Here is an 18,388-nt window from a genome sequence, read left to right as displayed (position 1 = left end):
GTGATTTCATAAGTTATAACCACAATCACGCATAAATAAAGAGTAAATCAAACTTTCATCCATGTTTATAACTCTCTTTAACAGTCATGCAATTACAAACTGAATCCTCATCATTGTGTTGGAAGGTACCCTAAGACACAAATAAGCGCACAAAAACAACTCTTTTTTGGATTTTCAAAAACAATTTTTCAAATTTTTATGAATTTTCGGATTTTTATGTCAAAACACACTGAAACACTCCAAAACAGCTTAAAAATACTTAAAACAACAAGGAACAACACTAGAAGTAATGGGTGATAAATTTCTACGAATTTCATGCAAAACAATGGTTACTCCCCCCACACTTAAATCAAACATTGTCCTCAATGTTTCAAGCATATACTCACACCAAAAACAAGCAAATAACAAACGACAAATAAACATGACAAATATGGCAAAGTAAAAACCAGACAGAATAGAGTTTAAGAACGCAAATCTGGTTTTGGAGATAGTTGATCTTGTTGACTTTCCACAGCTTTGAACTTGAACTGGATTGGAATTGTATGGTGAAGCTTTGCTCTTTGGTGATGTTGCAATTCCTTATTTGTTCTCCAAGCAGATGTGGCAGCCGGTGGATGGATGAATAGTACAAATTACGCGCTTTCTGACAAAGCTGCCCGTAATTTCCGTAAAGCTGCAAGTTGCATGTGACGAGTGACGACACGTCTGGACAAATTGATCTTTTGAAATCCGGGGTTCGGCTCGTGGTTTCTGAGCATGCCCATTTTTTTGAGAAATGAAACGCCTCTTTTGAGAAAAGAATCTGGCTTTTGAGAAAGGAGCCTCGACTCTTCGATTTGCGAGATGACGCTTCTTCGATTTCTGAGGAGCGCCTCTTTGATTTCTTCTTTTTATAGAGGCATTAATTTTGTTCCACAACACACTTGAGCTCCCTCCTGTAAACACTCCCTTCTTGCACTTCCGAAATCTTAATCTGTCCGATCTCTTCTTTCTCCAAAACCTCTGAAAAATGTCTGGCCCTTCTGATCGTCGTTTTGATTTGAACCTTAGTGAAGGTGCAGCCCCGCCTTCTCCAGACAACATATGGCGCCCGTCCTTCATATCCCCTACTGGTCCTCTTACCGTTGGGGATTCGGTGATGAAAAATGACATGACCGCTGCGGTGGTGGCCCGGAACCTTGTCACCCCCAGAGATAACAGACTGCTCGCTAGACGGTCTGATGAATTGGCGGTTAAGGAGTCTCTGGCTCTTAGCGTGCAGTGTGCGGGTTCTGTGTCCAACATGGCCCAACGCCTATTTGCTCGAACCCGTTACGTTGAATCGTTGGTGGCTGAAATACAGAGTCTCAAAGAGGAGATTAGAGGACTCAAGCATGAAAATAAACAATTGCACAAGCTTGCACACAGTTATGCCACAAACATGAAGAGGAAAATTGACCAGCTGCAGGAAACTGATGGTCAGATTTTACTTGATCACCGGAGGTTTGTGGGTTTGTTCCAACAGCATCTGCCTTCGTCTTCTGGGGCGGCACCGCGTAGTGAAGCTCCAACTGATCAACCTCTGATACCTCCTCCTTCCGTGGCCCCACCGACTGCTGAGACTCCGTCGACTACTGCAACTCCGCTGACTACTACGACCTCTCCCAAGCAGCCTTTGTGAAGGCTCCCTCTTGTATTATGCTATGTTTCTTTATTTCCCAGTTTGCTGTTCATTTCCACGAAGTTTAATGTTAAAATCCTTTGCATATTTGTTAATGTTTCAAAATAGAAAGTCACAACCAAAAATAATTAAACAAGTAATAAAATTGACAATCAAGCAGAATAAATGGGTTGCCTCCCTTAAAGCGCTTGCTTTAACGTCTTCCAGCCGGACGATGAACACAATTACTCCCCACTAAAGCCCACGGCATGCAAGGGAATGTCCTCCACAACATGCTCAACAAAGTTCTCATAGATTACATCCTTGAACAGAAATGGATAGTGATGTTTGTTGATGGGTGCGTTGTGTTGCCTAAGGTTCATGTTCATACGCCCACCATCGGGGATTTACTTGGGTACCTGCACCAAAGAAGGGAACCACCTATCAACTTTAATGGAAATTGGATTTGGATTAGGTGGCTTACCTATGTGTTGTGATGAAGTGGCAGTAATGTGAACATTCTTCCCCATGGTGCGTTCGGCCAATTTGAGCATTTTGAGAGCAGTGGCCGTATGGTCCTTGTGCGCCACTCCAATTCCCTCGTCTTGCATGGTTCTTGATGCATCCTTTGTGCCTGGTGCTGAACGGTCCAATCCTATCTTTTCAATTTTATCAATGGCACAACAAGAATGAACAACATTAGGAGTCTCAATAGATTCAGAAATTTTGAAACTAATCATGTCACCATCAAATGCCATAGTGACTAATCCTTTGGCCACATCAATCTTCGTTTGAGCCGTTTTCATGAATGGCCTTCCAAGGAGGATGGGCAATGAAGGGGCATGGTCCGATTCATCCATTTCGAGGACATAGAAATCTGCCGAGAAGATTAAATGATCAACCTGCACTAAAACGTCTTCCAAAACTCCCTTTGGATAAGCGTTAGATCTATCGGCCAATTGTATGATTACACCATCATTTTTCAATGCTCCTAAGTTCATAGATGCATAAATGGAATATGGCATAACATTTATAGAAGCACCTAAATCAAGCATGGCAGATTTGAAACGGGTATTACCAATGACACACGGAATTGTAAAACTCCCCAGATCTTTGCATTTGGGGGGTAGTTTATGTTGCAAGATGGCGGAGACATTCTCACTTACATGTACCACCTCTTTCTCCCGGACACGTTTCTTTGTTGTACAAAGCTTCTTTAAACACTTGGCATACTTCGGGATTTGCTTTATGGCATCAAGGAGGGGAATGTTGACATGCACCTTTCTAAATGTCTCTAGAACATCTTTTTCCTCCTCTTCGTTCTTTGATTGCAAAAATCTGCTAGGAAAGGGGACATTGGGCAGATTAGTGTTCGAAATCACAACATTTGGAACATTCTTACCTGAGGTGGACGGATGGGATGTCTTAGATGGCTGCGGCATGGGTGATGGTACCCTTGTCGTGGGGTAGGTGTTCTCATCTTCTTCGAGTTGTATCTTCTCATCTTCCTTGTTTCTCACCTCTTTTCCACTTCGTAATGTGATAGCCTTTGCAGATTCGAAGCCACCCTTTGGATTGACCACCGTAGTGCTTGGTAACTTACCATTTTCATGGAATTGCCCCAAAAATTCGGCCATTTGGCCCATTTGCTTCTTCAGCTCATTAACCTCCTTTGCTTGGTTCTGCATTCCCTGCGCCATGGTGGTTAGTAACTGATATGTTTTATCATCATTCATAGATGTACCTGGGTTAGTTTGGGAAGATTGTGCCTGAGGAGGTGGTTGTGGTTCCATTGGCCTTGGAAAGAAACCCGGGGGTTGTCGGAATCCACTTTGTTGGCCATATTGTGGTGCATCTCTCCATCTGAAATTGGGGTGGTCACGCCATCCCGGGTTGTATGTATTGGAGAAAGGATCATTCCTTGGTTGGTTTTGATTCCCATAACCCACAGCATTGGCCGATTCCCATCCTCCATTCTCAATTAATTGAGGGCATTGATCAGATTGGTGTCCTTGAATGGAGCATACACCACAGATTGTAGTTCCTTGCGTTTTGGGGCCTTCAACCAACTGCGATAACATAGACGTAAGGTTAGCCATTTGGGATTGTAACTCAGAAATAGAACTTACCTCATTGACATGATGTGGCCGTGGGGTGTCTCTTTGCCCAACACCTTCATATTGTTGTGCATTGAGTGCTCGATTTGCAATGAGAGTTTTGGCATCCCTAGGTGTCTTATCCACTAGAGCTCCTCCCGCGGAAGCATCCAACATTTGCCGTTCAAGTGGTAAAAGACCTTCGTAAAAGTATTGAAGAAGTAACTCCTCCTTCATCTGATGATGTGGACAAGAAGCAACAAGTGATTTAAATCGTTCATAATAAGATGGAAAAGATTCACCTTGGCTTTGCTGAATTCCACTTATTTTTTTACGAAGAAGAATGATGCGAGAAGTTGGGAAAAATTTCTCCAGAAACGCCCTCTTCATACTCTCCCAAGATGTAACTGTACCGGGAGCCAACTCGTATAACCAATCCTTGGCTTTGTCCATTAAAGAGAATGGAAAAGCCTTCATCTTTAAAATACTTCCGTCAACGGTAACCGGAGTCATACTTGAGCACACCACTTCAAATTCTTTCAAATGTTTGTTCGGATCCTCCATGGACAGCCCATGGAACTTTGGAATGTGGTGGAGCAAACTTGACTTTAATTCGAACTCTTCGGTTTTACCTTGAGCAGCCATGGGATATTGGATACATAATGGTGCGGCATTATCCAAACCCGATGCGGCAAGCTCCTTGAGCGTACGGTTGTCCATGGCTATACCTTGCTCTTCTCCACCCACTTGTGCCGTGGCCTTCTCTTCAACCTCAACTTCTTGCTCTTCTAATTCAGGCTCGGGACTAGGAGGATTAGACTCTTGCAATTTCTTTTTCCTTCTCAAAGTCCTCTCAAAATCACCGTCAAAGTCGGAGATATGCTCACGAACAGGTTGTGAGCTACGGGTCATAAACTAGTACCTAAAAACAAAGAAAACAAAACAAATCAGCAACTTAAACAGAAACTTAAACAAAATACAATAATTCGAAAGAAAACAATCCAAGAGATTAGCAAAGTTGCTAATCCCCGGCAACGGCGCCAAAATTTGATGTGAAAAATAACTAAACACACAAAATTAAACCCTCTTTTTATCAAATGTAGTAAAGTATGTAAGTAGGGATCGTTCTAGGCCGGGGATTAGGAGGGATTGCTAAACACTTGAAAACTGACTTAAAAACATAAAAACAAAATTTAAAACACTAAACTAGACTCAAAGAATGCAAAACTATACTTTAAAATACTTAAACAAACATAAAACTCAAAACAGCAACCTAATGACTCAAAACTGCCTAAAAACCACTTTCTGGGCAGTTTTGAGAACCTAACAAGAACTTGGACGAAGTTGGATGAAAACTTGAATCAAACCACTTAGAAACACAAATCAAAACACTTTCTAACTAATCTAAGACTTCAAAATAAAGGGGGATTTGTTTTGGACGAAAATTGAAAACAAAACAGAAACTTTAAAACAAAACAGATTGTAAAACGTTTTTGGATGAAAAGGATGGATAAAAGGCTAGTTAGGAGGTTCTTCTCCACACATGACACACTTGCAAACAAAATGATTTTCAGTTGTTCTTTCAATAAATTATGAAACTCAACACCCCAAGTTAATTAGATACGCTTAAATTAACCTTCAAGTTCTCCTTAAGTTAATGAATTGGATGGAAAAGCGCATACAACAATTCAAAGCATTCCTCAAAGGTTCCTTACGTGATGAGCACAATAAAGATACAATCAAGAATCATGAAGCACAATGAGAACTATAAGTGTTGACGAGGCATTCGTTACTATGATGAGCATGAAACTAGTGCGAAGAATTCATTCAACGCGATCGTTTTCAAGCGACCTTCACTACTTGTGATTATAAGATTGTAACTATTAGGTGAAACTCCCTCATAATCTAGCATCATATTCATGCATGAAAACTAAGCGTGCACTCTCAATCAACATACACAAATAAGTTATCAATCAAGTAGATGAACGAATTGAATCCGCAACTTATGAAATAACAACTGAATGTAATCAAATCATATTGCAAGCATGTACATGGTTTCGAATCACCCCCCAACTAAGGGGGTTTAGTTCCTCATTCTTGCAATACAAAGATACATAAAATTAGACATTAAAATCAAAGGAAAGAAAACACCTAAAATGCTCCAACTTGGAAAGCAAGTGCATCAATGGATCTCCCTTCCTCCTTGTTGCGGCATGAAGCTTGTGGACAGATTTTTGGGTGGATTTATGGTGTAGAATGGATGGGGAATGATATGGAGGGGTTTAGGGTGAGTGTGGAAGAGTGTTTGATGGTTGGAAGGTGGTGGAGAACTAGGCAAAGAGGGTGGAAGAAGGTGGAGTGGCTGTTATGTTTTCTAGGCACTAGAATGGTGTTTTTGGGGTGTTTTGCTTCCTAGGGTGTGTATGGACGAATTTCTGTGATAAAATGATGAATATGGGGGATTGTTCTTTGGCCAAGGGGTGTAAACATGTATTTATAGGCCCCAAAAACCTTAGAAAATCAGGTTAGGCTAGGGATGAAATGCATGGCAAGTTGGTGTGTGTGGTGTGCAATGGTCCAAGGGTGAAAATGAAGTGATGATGCAAAGTGTGAAGGGTAAAATGGAGTGGTGTTGCAGCTAGGGAGCATGAATGATTGTGTACATTGCATAGAGATGGAAAGGGAGGTGAAATGTGTCAACAAATGGGTCAAATGTGCAACAACATGTGTGACACATGCCATTGGATTCCAAATGTGAATGATGGAGCATCAATTGGTGCATGTAATGGATGTAAAGATTGTCTAAAATCTAATGGGTGAAGGGAACAAGAGGTATCAAGCAATTGAGTGAAATAATTAAATGAATTAAAGCATGAAATCAGAAATTATGTAGGGGACAAGAGTGATCAAGCATGGCATGGGAATCCAAAGGGAATTCTATGTGTTTTGCATGGCAAGGAGTGTGCAACTTGGAGTGACATTTTTGGGCTGAATTCTTTATCTTTTGGACACTAATTCTTCACATTCTTGGCCTCTTTAGTTCTCAAATTCGTCCATCCACTTTGGCCCATGCATTTGCTATCCATTCCAAGCCCGAAACATGCTCCAAAGGCCTCCAAAATGCATCTTCTTGCATACTTTGTACTTAGAGTCTTTCACTTTGCATGTGGGCTTCTTTGCATGTGTATGAGTTGTCATTGTTTATCCTTGCAATTACACACACACACTTGCACACACATATGCCCAAAACGTCCATCCTCATGCATGCAATCCATTTGAGCCCAATATTGATCCAACATGCACCAAAATGCACTTTTCTTGCCAAGGTTGTTATTAAGACCTACAAACAAATGAAAATCGCTTTAAACACTAAAATAACTAAAGAAACACAACGTAAACGCACAAGAACAAGCCAATTAAGTCGCATAAATATGCTCCTATCAATGTCATTCTTCATCACCGAATCCCCAACGGTAAGAGGACCAGTAGGGGATATGAAGGATGGGCGCCATATGTTGTCTGGAGAAGGCGGGACTGCCTCTTCACCAAGGTTCAAGTCAAAACGATGGTCGGAAGGGCCAGACATTTTCAGAGGTGTTAAAGAAAGAAGAGGTCGGATAAGTCAAGATCGTAGAAGTGCAAAAAGGGAGTTTTCTACAGGCAAAAATTCAAGTGTGCTTTGAACGTCCTGCGTACCTCTATAAAAAGGGTCTGATGAGTTGGCTCAGCATGTGATGGGATTTCAGAGATCGAAGAGGCGAGCTCAGAAATCAAAGAGGCCAACTCATAAAAAAATCAAAGAGGCGCTAGCTTTCTCAAAAGCTGGGCTTGCTCAGAAACCACGACCAATCTTCTTTTCCAAATTTTTCTGCACTTATCACATGCAACCTCTGCACTCGACGGGATTTCAGAGATCGAAGAGGCAATTCCAGATATCGGAGAGGCATCTGCTTTTCCAGACATGTCAGCATCTGTCACATGCAAAGTAAGCTTTGCGGAAATCACGGGCAGTTTGTCGAAGCATCGATTCCAACCATCTGCTTTTCCAGACGTGTCAACATCTGTCACATGCGGAGTCAGCTTTGCGGAAATCACGGGCAGTTTGTCGAAACGCCGATTCCAGATATCGAAAAGGCACTTGCTTTTCCAGATGTGTCAGCGCCTGTCACATGCACACTCAGCTTTACAGAAATCACGGGCAATCTGTCGACGATTTCTGGTGAAGTAGAAAGCACGTGAAGTTTACTGTTCAATCATCCAACGGTTACCGACAAGAGTGAAAGAACAGTACCGGTTATTATTTCCTATAAATGTCAACCTTCACCCTCCATGGCAAGGCAGACATACATAACCTTCCGTCATCTCTGAGAATGCCTTTCTAACAAACCCTCCCGAGTCACTCAGTGTTCCTTATTCCTTGGGGTACCTCTGCAAACAACCCATCCAAAGCAAAAGTATTTCATATCATGAAGGTTGAAAGCAAGAGTATCTCATATCATGCTTTCTCCCTGTCCTTCTCCTTGTCATTGTTTTAGGACAAGGAGAAAGAGAGCAATCAGCCAGCACTTGGTATCAATCTTCCGATCTGGAACCGACTGCCTGGAACCCCTTCCTGATTGCTTACCTAGCCTTGCTCTCGAGTACTCATCTTCATCATCTTATGCTTCATCTTCGTCTACCACATATGCCTGGGGAACAGATAAGGGAAGTGAAAATGATACCTCAAAGCATGTGGAGACAACGTGCTGATTCATCCTCAACTAAGGACAAGGAGAAAGAAAGCAAGAGGTGGGCACTTGGAAAGATTGAAGAAAGAAACAGACCATCACCTCTACCTCGTGCCTACCTGTCGTGCATAAGAAACAAGGAAAGAAGAATGCAAACTGTGCAATCAAATAAACCCAGCAGAATGAGTCTGATTTGAAACCAACGAACTCTCGCTCAGAATTCCAAACTAGTTCGAGATCAAAGCTGTGCAAAGTCAACAAGATCATCTATCTCCAAAACCAGATTTGTGTTCTTAAACTCTACTCTGTCTGGTTTTTACTTTGCCATATTTGTCATGTTTATTCGTTAATTGTTTGTTTGCTTGTTTTTGTGTGAGTTTATGCTTAAAACATTGAGGACAATGTTTGATTTAAGTGTGGGGGGGGGGGTAACCAAGTTGTTTTGCATGAAATTCGTAGGAGTTTATCACCCATTACTTCTAGTGTTGTTCCTTGCTGTTTTTAAGTGTTTTTAAGCTGTTTTGGAGTGTTTTAGTGTGTGTTGACATAAAAATCCGAAAATCTCATAAAAATTTGAAAAATTGTTCTGAAAAAAAAAACCCAAAAAGAGTTATTTTTTTGTGTTTATTTGTGTCTTAGGGTACCTTCCAACACAATGATGAGGATTTGGTTTTTAATTAAATGACTGTTAAAGAGAGTTATAAACATGGATGAACATTTGATTTACTCTTTGGTGTATGCTTGGTTGTGGTTATAATTTATGAATTCACATGCAATCATAAAGGAAAAATCAGTTTTGTAACATGCTTGAAAGAAGGAACTCAAATGTACGCTACAACCTTGTGAGACTTGAGCCTAAACGTTTATTTGGAGAGTTAATAAACTGTGCATCATTGTTTTCTAAAGTCGTTGCATGATCTCATTATTCTTTGCTTGGTTGCTACTTAGAAGGCGTTTCATCATTTAGTTCCAAATGCTAGAACTCATGCCTATTTCATTCAAAGCATGTTATTGATTTGCATAACACATATTCAAGATGAAGTTGTTTAGTGAGCCAAGAGCCAAAAACACTATCCCGTTCATTATGTGTTTAAGTTTAACCCCGTTGAGCCTTGTGTTGCCTATGTTCTTTGTTACCCACACTATCCTCACCTAGCCTAGATTAGGACCATCCATACCCTTGTTCTTGAAGCATAGTAAAGCATAATTTAGAAGGAATTCCTTTTGTTGAACTCTTGCAGAAAAACAAGTGTGGGGGAAGTGATTCTTGTGTATGTGTGTGCCAAAGTCCTTCATAAGGCATGGGTACAAAAGGAAAAGAAAAAGTAAAATTCATGGAAAATAGAATGAAAAGAAGAAAAGTTTTGAAAAGAGTTGAAAAATTTATGAGAAAGAACTCTAAGTGTTGTTTGTTGAGGAAAGGGTCCAAAGCATTGAATCCGACCCTAAGTGTTGCATGAATCTTCCCTTTGTGTTTAAAAGTTGATTTTTGCATTCTAAAGTAAATTCCAAGTGTCGATTCCATTACTTTGCTTGCTATCGCTTTAAGAACGTTTGTTATTCCTATCCTTTCTTTGTTAGTCATTACCCCCAAGCCCTGTTACAACCCTTGACTTCAATCTTGAGTGTTGTGTGTTTCAATTTGTGGAGTTTGAAATTGATATGAGCATATGGTGTCACTGGTTCTCGCATCTAAGTAGTAGCATTCCATTCATGAGATCATATCTAAACATGCTAAATAACTCCAGAAATTGCTTTCTTTGTAACACATATATGTGAGTGTTCGTTTTCATGTTTACATCAATCTTCTCACATATAACTAGTGTAGGGTGTGTAGTCAGAAAATGTGTGAAAATAGAGAGTATCTTATAAAGAATTGAGCAAATTCTCTAAGGCATGTTACTACATTCAACACATCATTTTAATTGGTTAAATGTGAACTAGTAAGTGGTGACTGTGATTAAGTATGTGCTCAAGTGTGAAGATAACTAAAATCTGTGGGAATAATGATTTTTAACATGTCATGTGTATTGGAAATCCCTGAGGCAAATGTTGGAAGGATTAGAATGTGTTTTGTTTACTTTGTTTTGTTTGTTTGTTTCGTTTTGCTCGAGGACTAGCAAAAGCTAAGTGTAGGGGAATTTGATAGGAGCATATTTATGCGACTTAGTTAACATGTTTTCTTGCATTTACTTAGTTAGTTATTGATTATAAGAGTGTTTTAAGCTATTTTCGTGTGTTTATAGGTCCTAATAACAAAGTTGGAAAGAAAGTGCATTTTGGTGCAATTTGGAGCAATTTTGGGCCAAAATGGATTGCATGCATATGGAGCAAGTGGGATGGACGTTTTTGGTGTTTTAAAAAGGGTTTCAACACATGCAAATATCTGAATAATGAAGTTGAAGTGTGGAAGTGTGCAGATACATACACTTAAGGAACAATTTGAAAGGAAAAGAAGTGAAAGATGCCATTTGTTGGATTGCTTTACAAGTTGTATTCACATTTTCAGCAACTACAAACATAATTGCAAGCTGAAATGATGCAAAACATGTGTGTGAAAGTTGTCTAACAGCTAGTACATGTGGAAAAGGGATGGAATACAAGGCAAATGCATCAGAAATTGAAGAATGAAGGCACATGGACAGCTATAAAGGAGTTGAATTAGCAAGAGAGGAATGATTGCCTTTTGTTAAAGGCAAGACACAATGATAAAAGAGCATGTAAACTAGCCATTTTTGCATCATTTTGGTCTTTGTTTGTTTTGTTTATTGAAGCCACTTGAGTGATTCTTTGCTTTGGAGCTTCTATAAATAGGGAGTGAAGGAAAGAACACAAGACACTACACTACATCAAAAACACAATCAGCCACACCACCCATTCTCCATCCATTCTTTTAGCCAAACCCATCTACACATTCATACACTACATCACAAACACATTTTCAGCCATCTTTCTCTCTTTTACCACACCCCCCATCCATCCTAAACACCATCATACCATCTCCCATCCATTCCTCCATACAAATACCATCCAAACATGTCCCCAAAACCTTGTGCCGCAGCAAAGAGGAAGGAGGAGAAGCCCTGGACGTGCATGCCATTCAAGTTAGGATTGCTGGAACGTTTTAGGTGTTTTCTTTCCCTTGTTTTCAATGTTTAAATTCAATACTCTTTGTTTTGTAAGTATGAGGAACTAAACCCCCCTTTGGCTGGGGGGGAATTCGAAACCATGTTTATGCTTGCAATATGATTTGATTACTTCTAATTGCGTTTCATAAGTTGTGAATTCAATTTACTTATCCGTTCGTATAAAAACTGATTTGTGTATGGTGGTTGAGAGTGCACGCTTAATTTTCATGCATGAATTTGATGCTAGAATATAAGGGAGTTTCACCTAATCGTTATGAACTTATATTCGCAAGTAGTGAAGGTTGCTAGTCACAATCGCGTTAAGTAAATTCTTGGCATAAGTTTCATGCAATTCATAGTAACGAGTGTCTCGTCAATGCTTATGTTTTTCATAGAACTTAATAATTCTTGTTTGTATCTCTATTATGCAATTCATGTAGGGAACTTGTAGGGAATGTTTTGGGTTATCGTATGCAATCATCCAACTCAATAACTTGTGGAAAAACTGAGGGTTAATTAGTGCAATTCACGGTTAATCTGGGGCGTTGAGTATTCGTAGTTTATCGAAAAGCAATTGGAGATCATTTTGTATGCAAGTGTGACATGTGTGGAGAAGAACCTCCTAGCTAGCCTTCCATCCATAAGTTTCATTCAAATTCGTTCTACAATCTGTTTTAATTACACAGTTTTGTCTTGTTTTCAATTTCGTCAAAACCAAATCCCCCTTTATTTTAAAGTGTTAGATTAGTTAGAAATCCATTTAATTTGTGTTTTTAAGTGTTTTGATTCAAGTTGTAACCCAATTTCGTCCAAATTTGTGTTTGTGTTCAAAACTGCCCAAAAAGTGTTTTTAAGGCAGTTTTGAGTGTTTGTTTGCTGTTTTGAGTCTTTTGGTTTGTTTCAGTGTTTCAAACTTTAGTTTTACATTCTTTGAGTCTAGTTTAGTGTTTTAAACTTTGTTTTTACGTTTCTAAGTCAGTTTTCAAGTGTTTAGCAATCCCTCCTAATCCCCGGTCCAGAACGATCCCTACTTACATACTTTACTACATTTGATAAAAAGAGGGTTTAATTTGTGTGCTTATATATTTCGCATCAACTGTACCGACACTACGACACTAATGGGGCGATAGCTCAAGCCAGAGAATCACGGTCTCATCAAGATCCGAACTCAAATGAGAGACTAAACCACATGATTAAGAATCATGTATAATGGTGACGTCGTTATTCTCAAGGTTGCTTCTATGGATAACATATAGATATCCATTGTTTAGGCCTACTACTCAGCCATTTTTGAAATGACTACAGAAGAGGTATCATTATTGATGACCAAGCTGATTGGATCTAATGCAAGTGGGAGATTGTTGGAAATGTGCCCTAAAACCAATCAGATGATGATACTTTATGGACATTTCACATGTTAAACTAATATAGTTTAATTTAAAGGGCAAAGATTATTGTTTGAAGCCATCTTATATAAATGTTATATGCTTAAACGATAAGTCCAAGGGATATGTAATTGGGAGAATGCGATCTAAAGAAGTTAGATTCATGAGACCATTCTCTTCCGTATACATATCCTAAACGTTCCTGATCATAGGATTGCCAATTGGGCAATGACAGTCCGTTAAGATTAGTACGTGTTATGTCTTCTCTTAAGGAGAGTGACTGGTCTCGAGTCATTGGTGTGACTGACACCAAGACAAGCATATAGGTGCTCAATAGAAAATAAGTCCACTGAACACGATCAACAAGGAGTTCTCATACTCATGTCACATGAGAACTCATGGTTGGGATAATGCAAAGTAGTCCTTTAACCTGAGGCATCATAGTTGTCTTATGGTTAGGTCATTGATCTTTGACTATGTCAAAGTCACTCCATCAGAGGGTGTCCACGACATAGTTAGGGTTAAGCCACTTAGCCATGGAGGCAAGTGAATGCACAACAAGGGATCTCTAACCTTCAAACTTTTTGAGGGAGAATACTCTATGATATGATTAAGAATCTCTGGCCAGAGTATGAATAAGATTTAGGAAGTCGTTCCAAATCACATTCAAGGTAATCATATAAGTAAGAGAATCACATTGGATAATAGACATGAATAAACTATCAAACCAAACAATGTGGTCAAAAGTATTGTATTAGAGAAAGACCGTATTGCATTGTAATCCTAAACTGAATAGGTTCTCCACCTCTTCTGATTAGCTTGGGTAACCATGACATACTGCTAGGTGTCACTCATGGTTTGTGGAGCCCTAAACGTGTATAATCACTAAAGGGAGAATTGAAAGTAAGTTTCAATTCACAATCGATTTGAAAGAGTTCTAATCGCCCACTGCCTCACTAAAAGGAACCTAATGGATCATACACCGTGTAAGGTAGAGATTGAAGAAACAACGGAGATGAGTAAGGACAATTAAATGGTTTAATTGTTTATGGCAAGAATTAATTAATATGTTAATTAATTAAACGAATAAGTTCGTTTTAAACCTTGAGTTAGTTTTGGGCCTTAAAGCCCAAATTGGGCTTCGAATCGTCAAGCCCATTAGCTTAAGTTGTATGACAACTTAACAAACAAAATTCAAGAAGCCCAAAATAGACCAAAGGCTTGGGAAAACTAGCCATATAGAGAGGGGTAGTGAACTTGGCTTAATTGCAAGTTTGCCACTCCATTATGAGGTGGTATAAAGGCAACTTTATAGCCATTTCATCCTTAGGGTTTTCTTTTGGACAAAAGATGAGAACACAAGCTCCCTTTTCTCTCTAAGATGCAGGCCACCCTAGAGGATTTTAGATACCAATCTTACTTCCGCTAGGTCACTCATCTCTTCTTCAAGTCTTTCCTTGGTGTGGAGACTTAGAGGTTCTCAACTTTGGGAACTTGGAGAATCCTTTCAACCATCTTCATCCAAGAAATCCATGGAGCTAAGAAGCAAGGAATGAAGGCCATCTCCTTGGGTGATTAGCCTTTGCTTATGCAAAGAGAAATCAACAAAGGTATAAAATTTCTCCACTCACTTTGTTCTTGAGTTGAGTCTTGGTACACATAACTACTAGGCTTTGAATTTCATGGGTAATGTTTTGTTTTGAGTCCATACAAGCATGATTCCGCCTTTAATTGTTAATTGCATGCCATAGATGTTGCTCAAATGAACATGTTTCTCACAAAATTTCCTTCCATAAACCCCTTAAGCTTTACATTTCCGCAGCCGAAGAATCCATCGGTTGCCTCCTTGCTCAAGATACTGACGCTGGTCGAGAACAAGCTATTTTCTATCTCAGCCGACACCTCAATCCTCCAGAAATCAATTATTCACCAGTTGAGAAGCTTTGCTTGGTTTTGTTCTTCACCGCATCAAAACTCCGACATTATATGCTCTCATCCATTACGCAAGTCATCACCCAGACATATGTTATTCGATATATCCTTACTCGGCCAATAGTCAAAGGCCGAATCGGGAAATGGACACTGGCACTATCGGAGTTTAGTTTGCCGTACGTCCCATAAAAAGCCTTAAAAGGACAAGTGCTTGCCAATTTCTTAGCCCACCACCCTTCTCCATATGGGTTCGGGGGCACCAATGTTGAAATCGACATGGTGGAACCGGTATTATTCACAAATTACCGATTAATGGGGCTTACCATCTTAGAGATCGAACCGGTATTATTCACAAATTACCAATAATGGAAAGTTCTTAAAAAAATACTACCCAATCACATAGGAGATGCAAGAGTAAAAGTTTGTCATTTCATTAATAAGATGGTTTACAATCAAATTATTCTAAGGCGATGAAGGAAGAAGAGTTCCAAGAAGTGCCTTCAGCTTCAGCCACCTCACCTCACGCATTATGACCTCGGCCTGCCTGTTCTTCTTGTCCAACTTCAGCTGCTCGACTCGCTTCGCGTTTACTGTAAATTTGGTTAAACAAGATTTCCCGCCCGACCTTCGTTTTGCCAGTTCAGCCATTTGACGGTCGAGGTCGGCCAAGGCTTCCCCTTTCGTCTTTAAGGCATCAATCTTCGGACGAAGAGTTTCCTGAACGGCCAGTGCAGTTTTCAAGTCATCATCAGCCCAAAGAGCGTTCTCGAGAATACTGAAGGATTCCCGAACTCACTCCAAGGCGGACGACGCTTGAACGACAACCGCGACGCTCATTTGACCATCTGTTCCGAGATCGTTTAGGCATGCACCGAACAAATCGAGCCCTTTGCGCTCAAGGACTTGTGATGTCGAGAGAGATAAAACTCCTTGTAGCCGAACCAAAACAGCTGAATAGACAGGTGCAGTGGTAGCGATCGAAGGACCAGCCGCTTCAGAAGTGCTTGACAAGAGAGCATTAAATTCAACTTCCCATGAAGGCTGAGCACAAAAATCATTTTAAGTACAAGGAAATTATGAAAGAATATAGCAAGAAGGTTTTTGTTTTAGACCTGCCGAGAGCAGACTTCAACCATATCTTCGGGCTCGTTGCTCGAACCTAAAGAACTTAATGGCCGAGCCTAGTGCCTTAGACTGCTTCTTAGTTCACGCAGCCGATGGAGGTTATCTACGTTCAATGGCCACTGAAGCGGCCAAGAACTATAGATAACACCCTTCAGCGCGTAGAATGTTCGATGAAAAGAAGGGGTAGACACCTGACATTCAGTATCTTCCTGGTTTAGAGATCTAAGGCAGAAAAGTAACCAAAGAAATGCGGTATGCCTTGAAGTTGCAGACGCTGGCCTTGAAGTTGCAGACGCTGGCCTTGAAGTTGCAGACGCCTTGACCAACAGAGCAACAACTGGTCCAACAACTTGAGAAACAGGCCGTACATGAGCCGTTTCTTTGGCTGATACTGGTCGTTTCTCTGTCGAAGCTTGAACGACAGGGGTAGAAGGGGAAACATTAGGAGTCGTCGCCCCTGTAGTGTGATTGGAGATAACATGAATCTCCCATTCTCCTTTCCTCGCCAGCTTCTTGACCCGTTTTACGGGTTGAGGGGTTTCGAGGGTTGTCTAGGCCTCTTGACGAGGCCGTTTGCTCAGCAAGGCCTGTGCGGTACGCTTAGCCCTTTTGAAAATGGTCAATTTTTTCCTAACCGCAACTGCAGCGACCACTTCTACATTTTTCAGTGACCGACCACCTGAGAAAGCAAGAGCAAATTAGTAGAGTTCAAAGTCGAAAGAAGAAGGTAGAAATAAACCATTACCTTGAGATTGAGGGGCAGAAGCCTTATTGGGTCGACCGCCGAAGATCTTGTTCAGGACGTCTTCGACTGAAGCACCAAAAAAGTTTTGGGTATACTCTTCCCACCAATCACCGAAAGTGTTAGTGCTAAGAGATTCTTGAACAGTTGGTCGAAGGCAGAATTTTTGGCACCGTTCTTGAAACTCCTTCTTGGCATCCTTTCACTTCTTGTCTGAAGAGCCAGATAGGTGTCCTCGGCTTAGCTGGGAGCAAGAAGTAAGAAGAGGCACAGGGTAACCCTAAAGATAGCTGAGTTACCGAGCAGTGAATTTGGGGTGATATACTTCCCAACTTGCTCGGTGTGCGTCACACCCAAGAGGAAGGTCGCGGGTAAGCACAAACGACCCTTAAGATTGACGGAGATTAGCATCATCATCTGCACTCCATGCTGATGTAGGAAGTTTGATCGATAAAGGATATTCTCGATGACAGCAAATCAAGAATTCGTCGTCGGAAAGGGCATCAAGGCCGAAGAAGTATCTGAACACGTCTTCGGCTTGGTGAGGAAATACTGGTCGAAAAGCCACCTGAAGGCCGAGTGCGTCAATAGGTGAGAAGCTGGCAATCTCTGGCCAAAGGGTGACGAAATAGACCTGCAGCCAGAGTTGGAATACCCATAAGGGGCCACTCTGGTGTAGGTTAATCTTCTGAATGGTCATCTCGGCCAAACAGCGCAAGAGATGGGCAAGAATGGCTAGACTAAGCGCCAAGGTGTGACCGCTAGCCAGCGTTTCGGCCACCGGCATATTCTCGACAAAACATTTGTTGGACTTGGTACAACAAATAAATTTGTTATACCAGTAGAAGAGAAAGGCTTCGTGTTCCCCTTGCCATAGGTTCTCATCCCCCCGGCCGGTAAAGTGAAGGTAGAGAGTCTTGTAGTTAAGGAAGTTCTTATAAAGTTTCTAAACTTCCTCCTTTGAAGGTTCTTGGCCCTCTCCGCTCAGCATCTCGATGGCCCGATCGTTGAAAAGTGCCTTCAAGTCGATGGTCGATGGGTACCCGGAAAGGGTAGCGTCAACCGGGATGCCAAAAGGGGAAGTCCCTAGGATCGCGGTAATGTCAATGATGGTAGGACCCATGGGGCCAAGGGAAATGATCATAGTGTTGGTGGTTGAGCACCAGAAGCTTGAAGCTACCATAAGAAGCTCTTTGTCTACGACAAGCTCCATAGATGAAAGACGGATAACATCATAAATGCCAAGAGCTTTCCATTGCTCGTCGAAGATCTTTTCCATCCGAGCAACGCAGGTTGCCCAGGTCGCAGTGGTCGAGAGCCAAGAGCCTTGGGCTTTTGCCAAATCCCATCTCAACCATTCAAACCCTGACAATATAGGTGTTAGGCACTGATCCTTAAAGAGTTCAGTGATGGCTGGTGGTACTACATCCTTGAAAAGTGGACAAAGGATTTGGTGGGGGGTGCTCATATCGCTCTCAAAGCGCAGAGTCTTAATTGTGTTGGAAATGTGCCCTAAAACCAATCATATGATGATACTTTACGGACATTTCACAAAGTTAAACTAATGTAGTTTAAATATAAAGGGCAAAGATTATTGTTTGAGCCGTCTCATAT

The 18,388-nt window shown here is 40.9% G+C and overlaps 1 protein-coding gene across 1 annotated transcript; it reads right to left on the bottom strand.

Annotated features, from left to right (window-relative positions):
• Positions 1-2,773: 2,773 nt before the first annotated feature.
• On the bottom strand, positions 2,774-5,095 carry LOC126634243 (uncharacterized). Its single transcript, XM_050304753.1, has 3 exons — positions 4,038-5,095; positions 3,384-3,935; positions 2,774-2,977 (listed from the first exon to the last, which is right to left on the bottom strand). Exons 1-3 carry the CDS (start codon positions 4,645-4,647, stop codon positions 2,934-2,936), a joined length of 1,206 nt encoding a protein of 401 aa, XP_050160710.1. The 5' UTR covers positions 4,648-5,095; the 3' UTR covers positions 2,774-2,933.
• Between the last annotated feature and the right edge of the window lie 13,293 nt (positions 5,096-18,388).

The sequence above is a fragment of the Malus sylvestris genome, chromosome 9 (genome assembly GCF_916048215.2).
Source record: "Malus sylvestris chromosome 9, drMalSylv7.2, whole genome shotgun sequence".
Lineage (NCBI taxonomy): Eukaryota > Viridiplantae > Streptophyta > Magnoliopsida > Rosales > Rosaceae > Malus > Malus sylvestris.
This window is presented reverse-complemented; position numbering and strand designations above follow the sequence as displayed.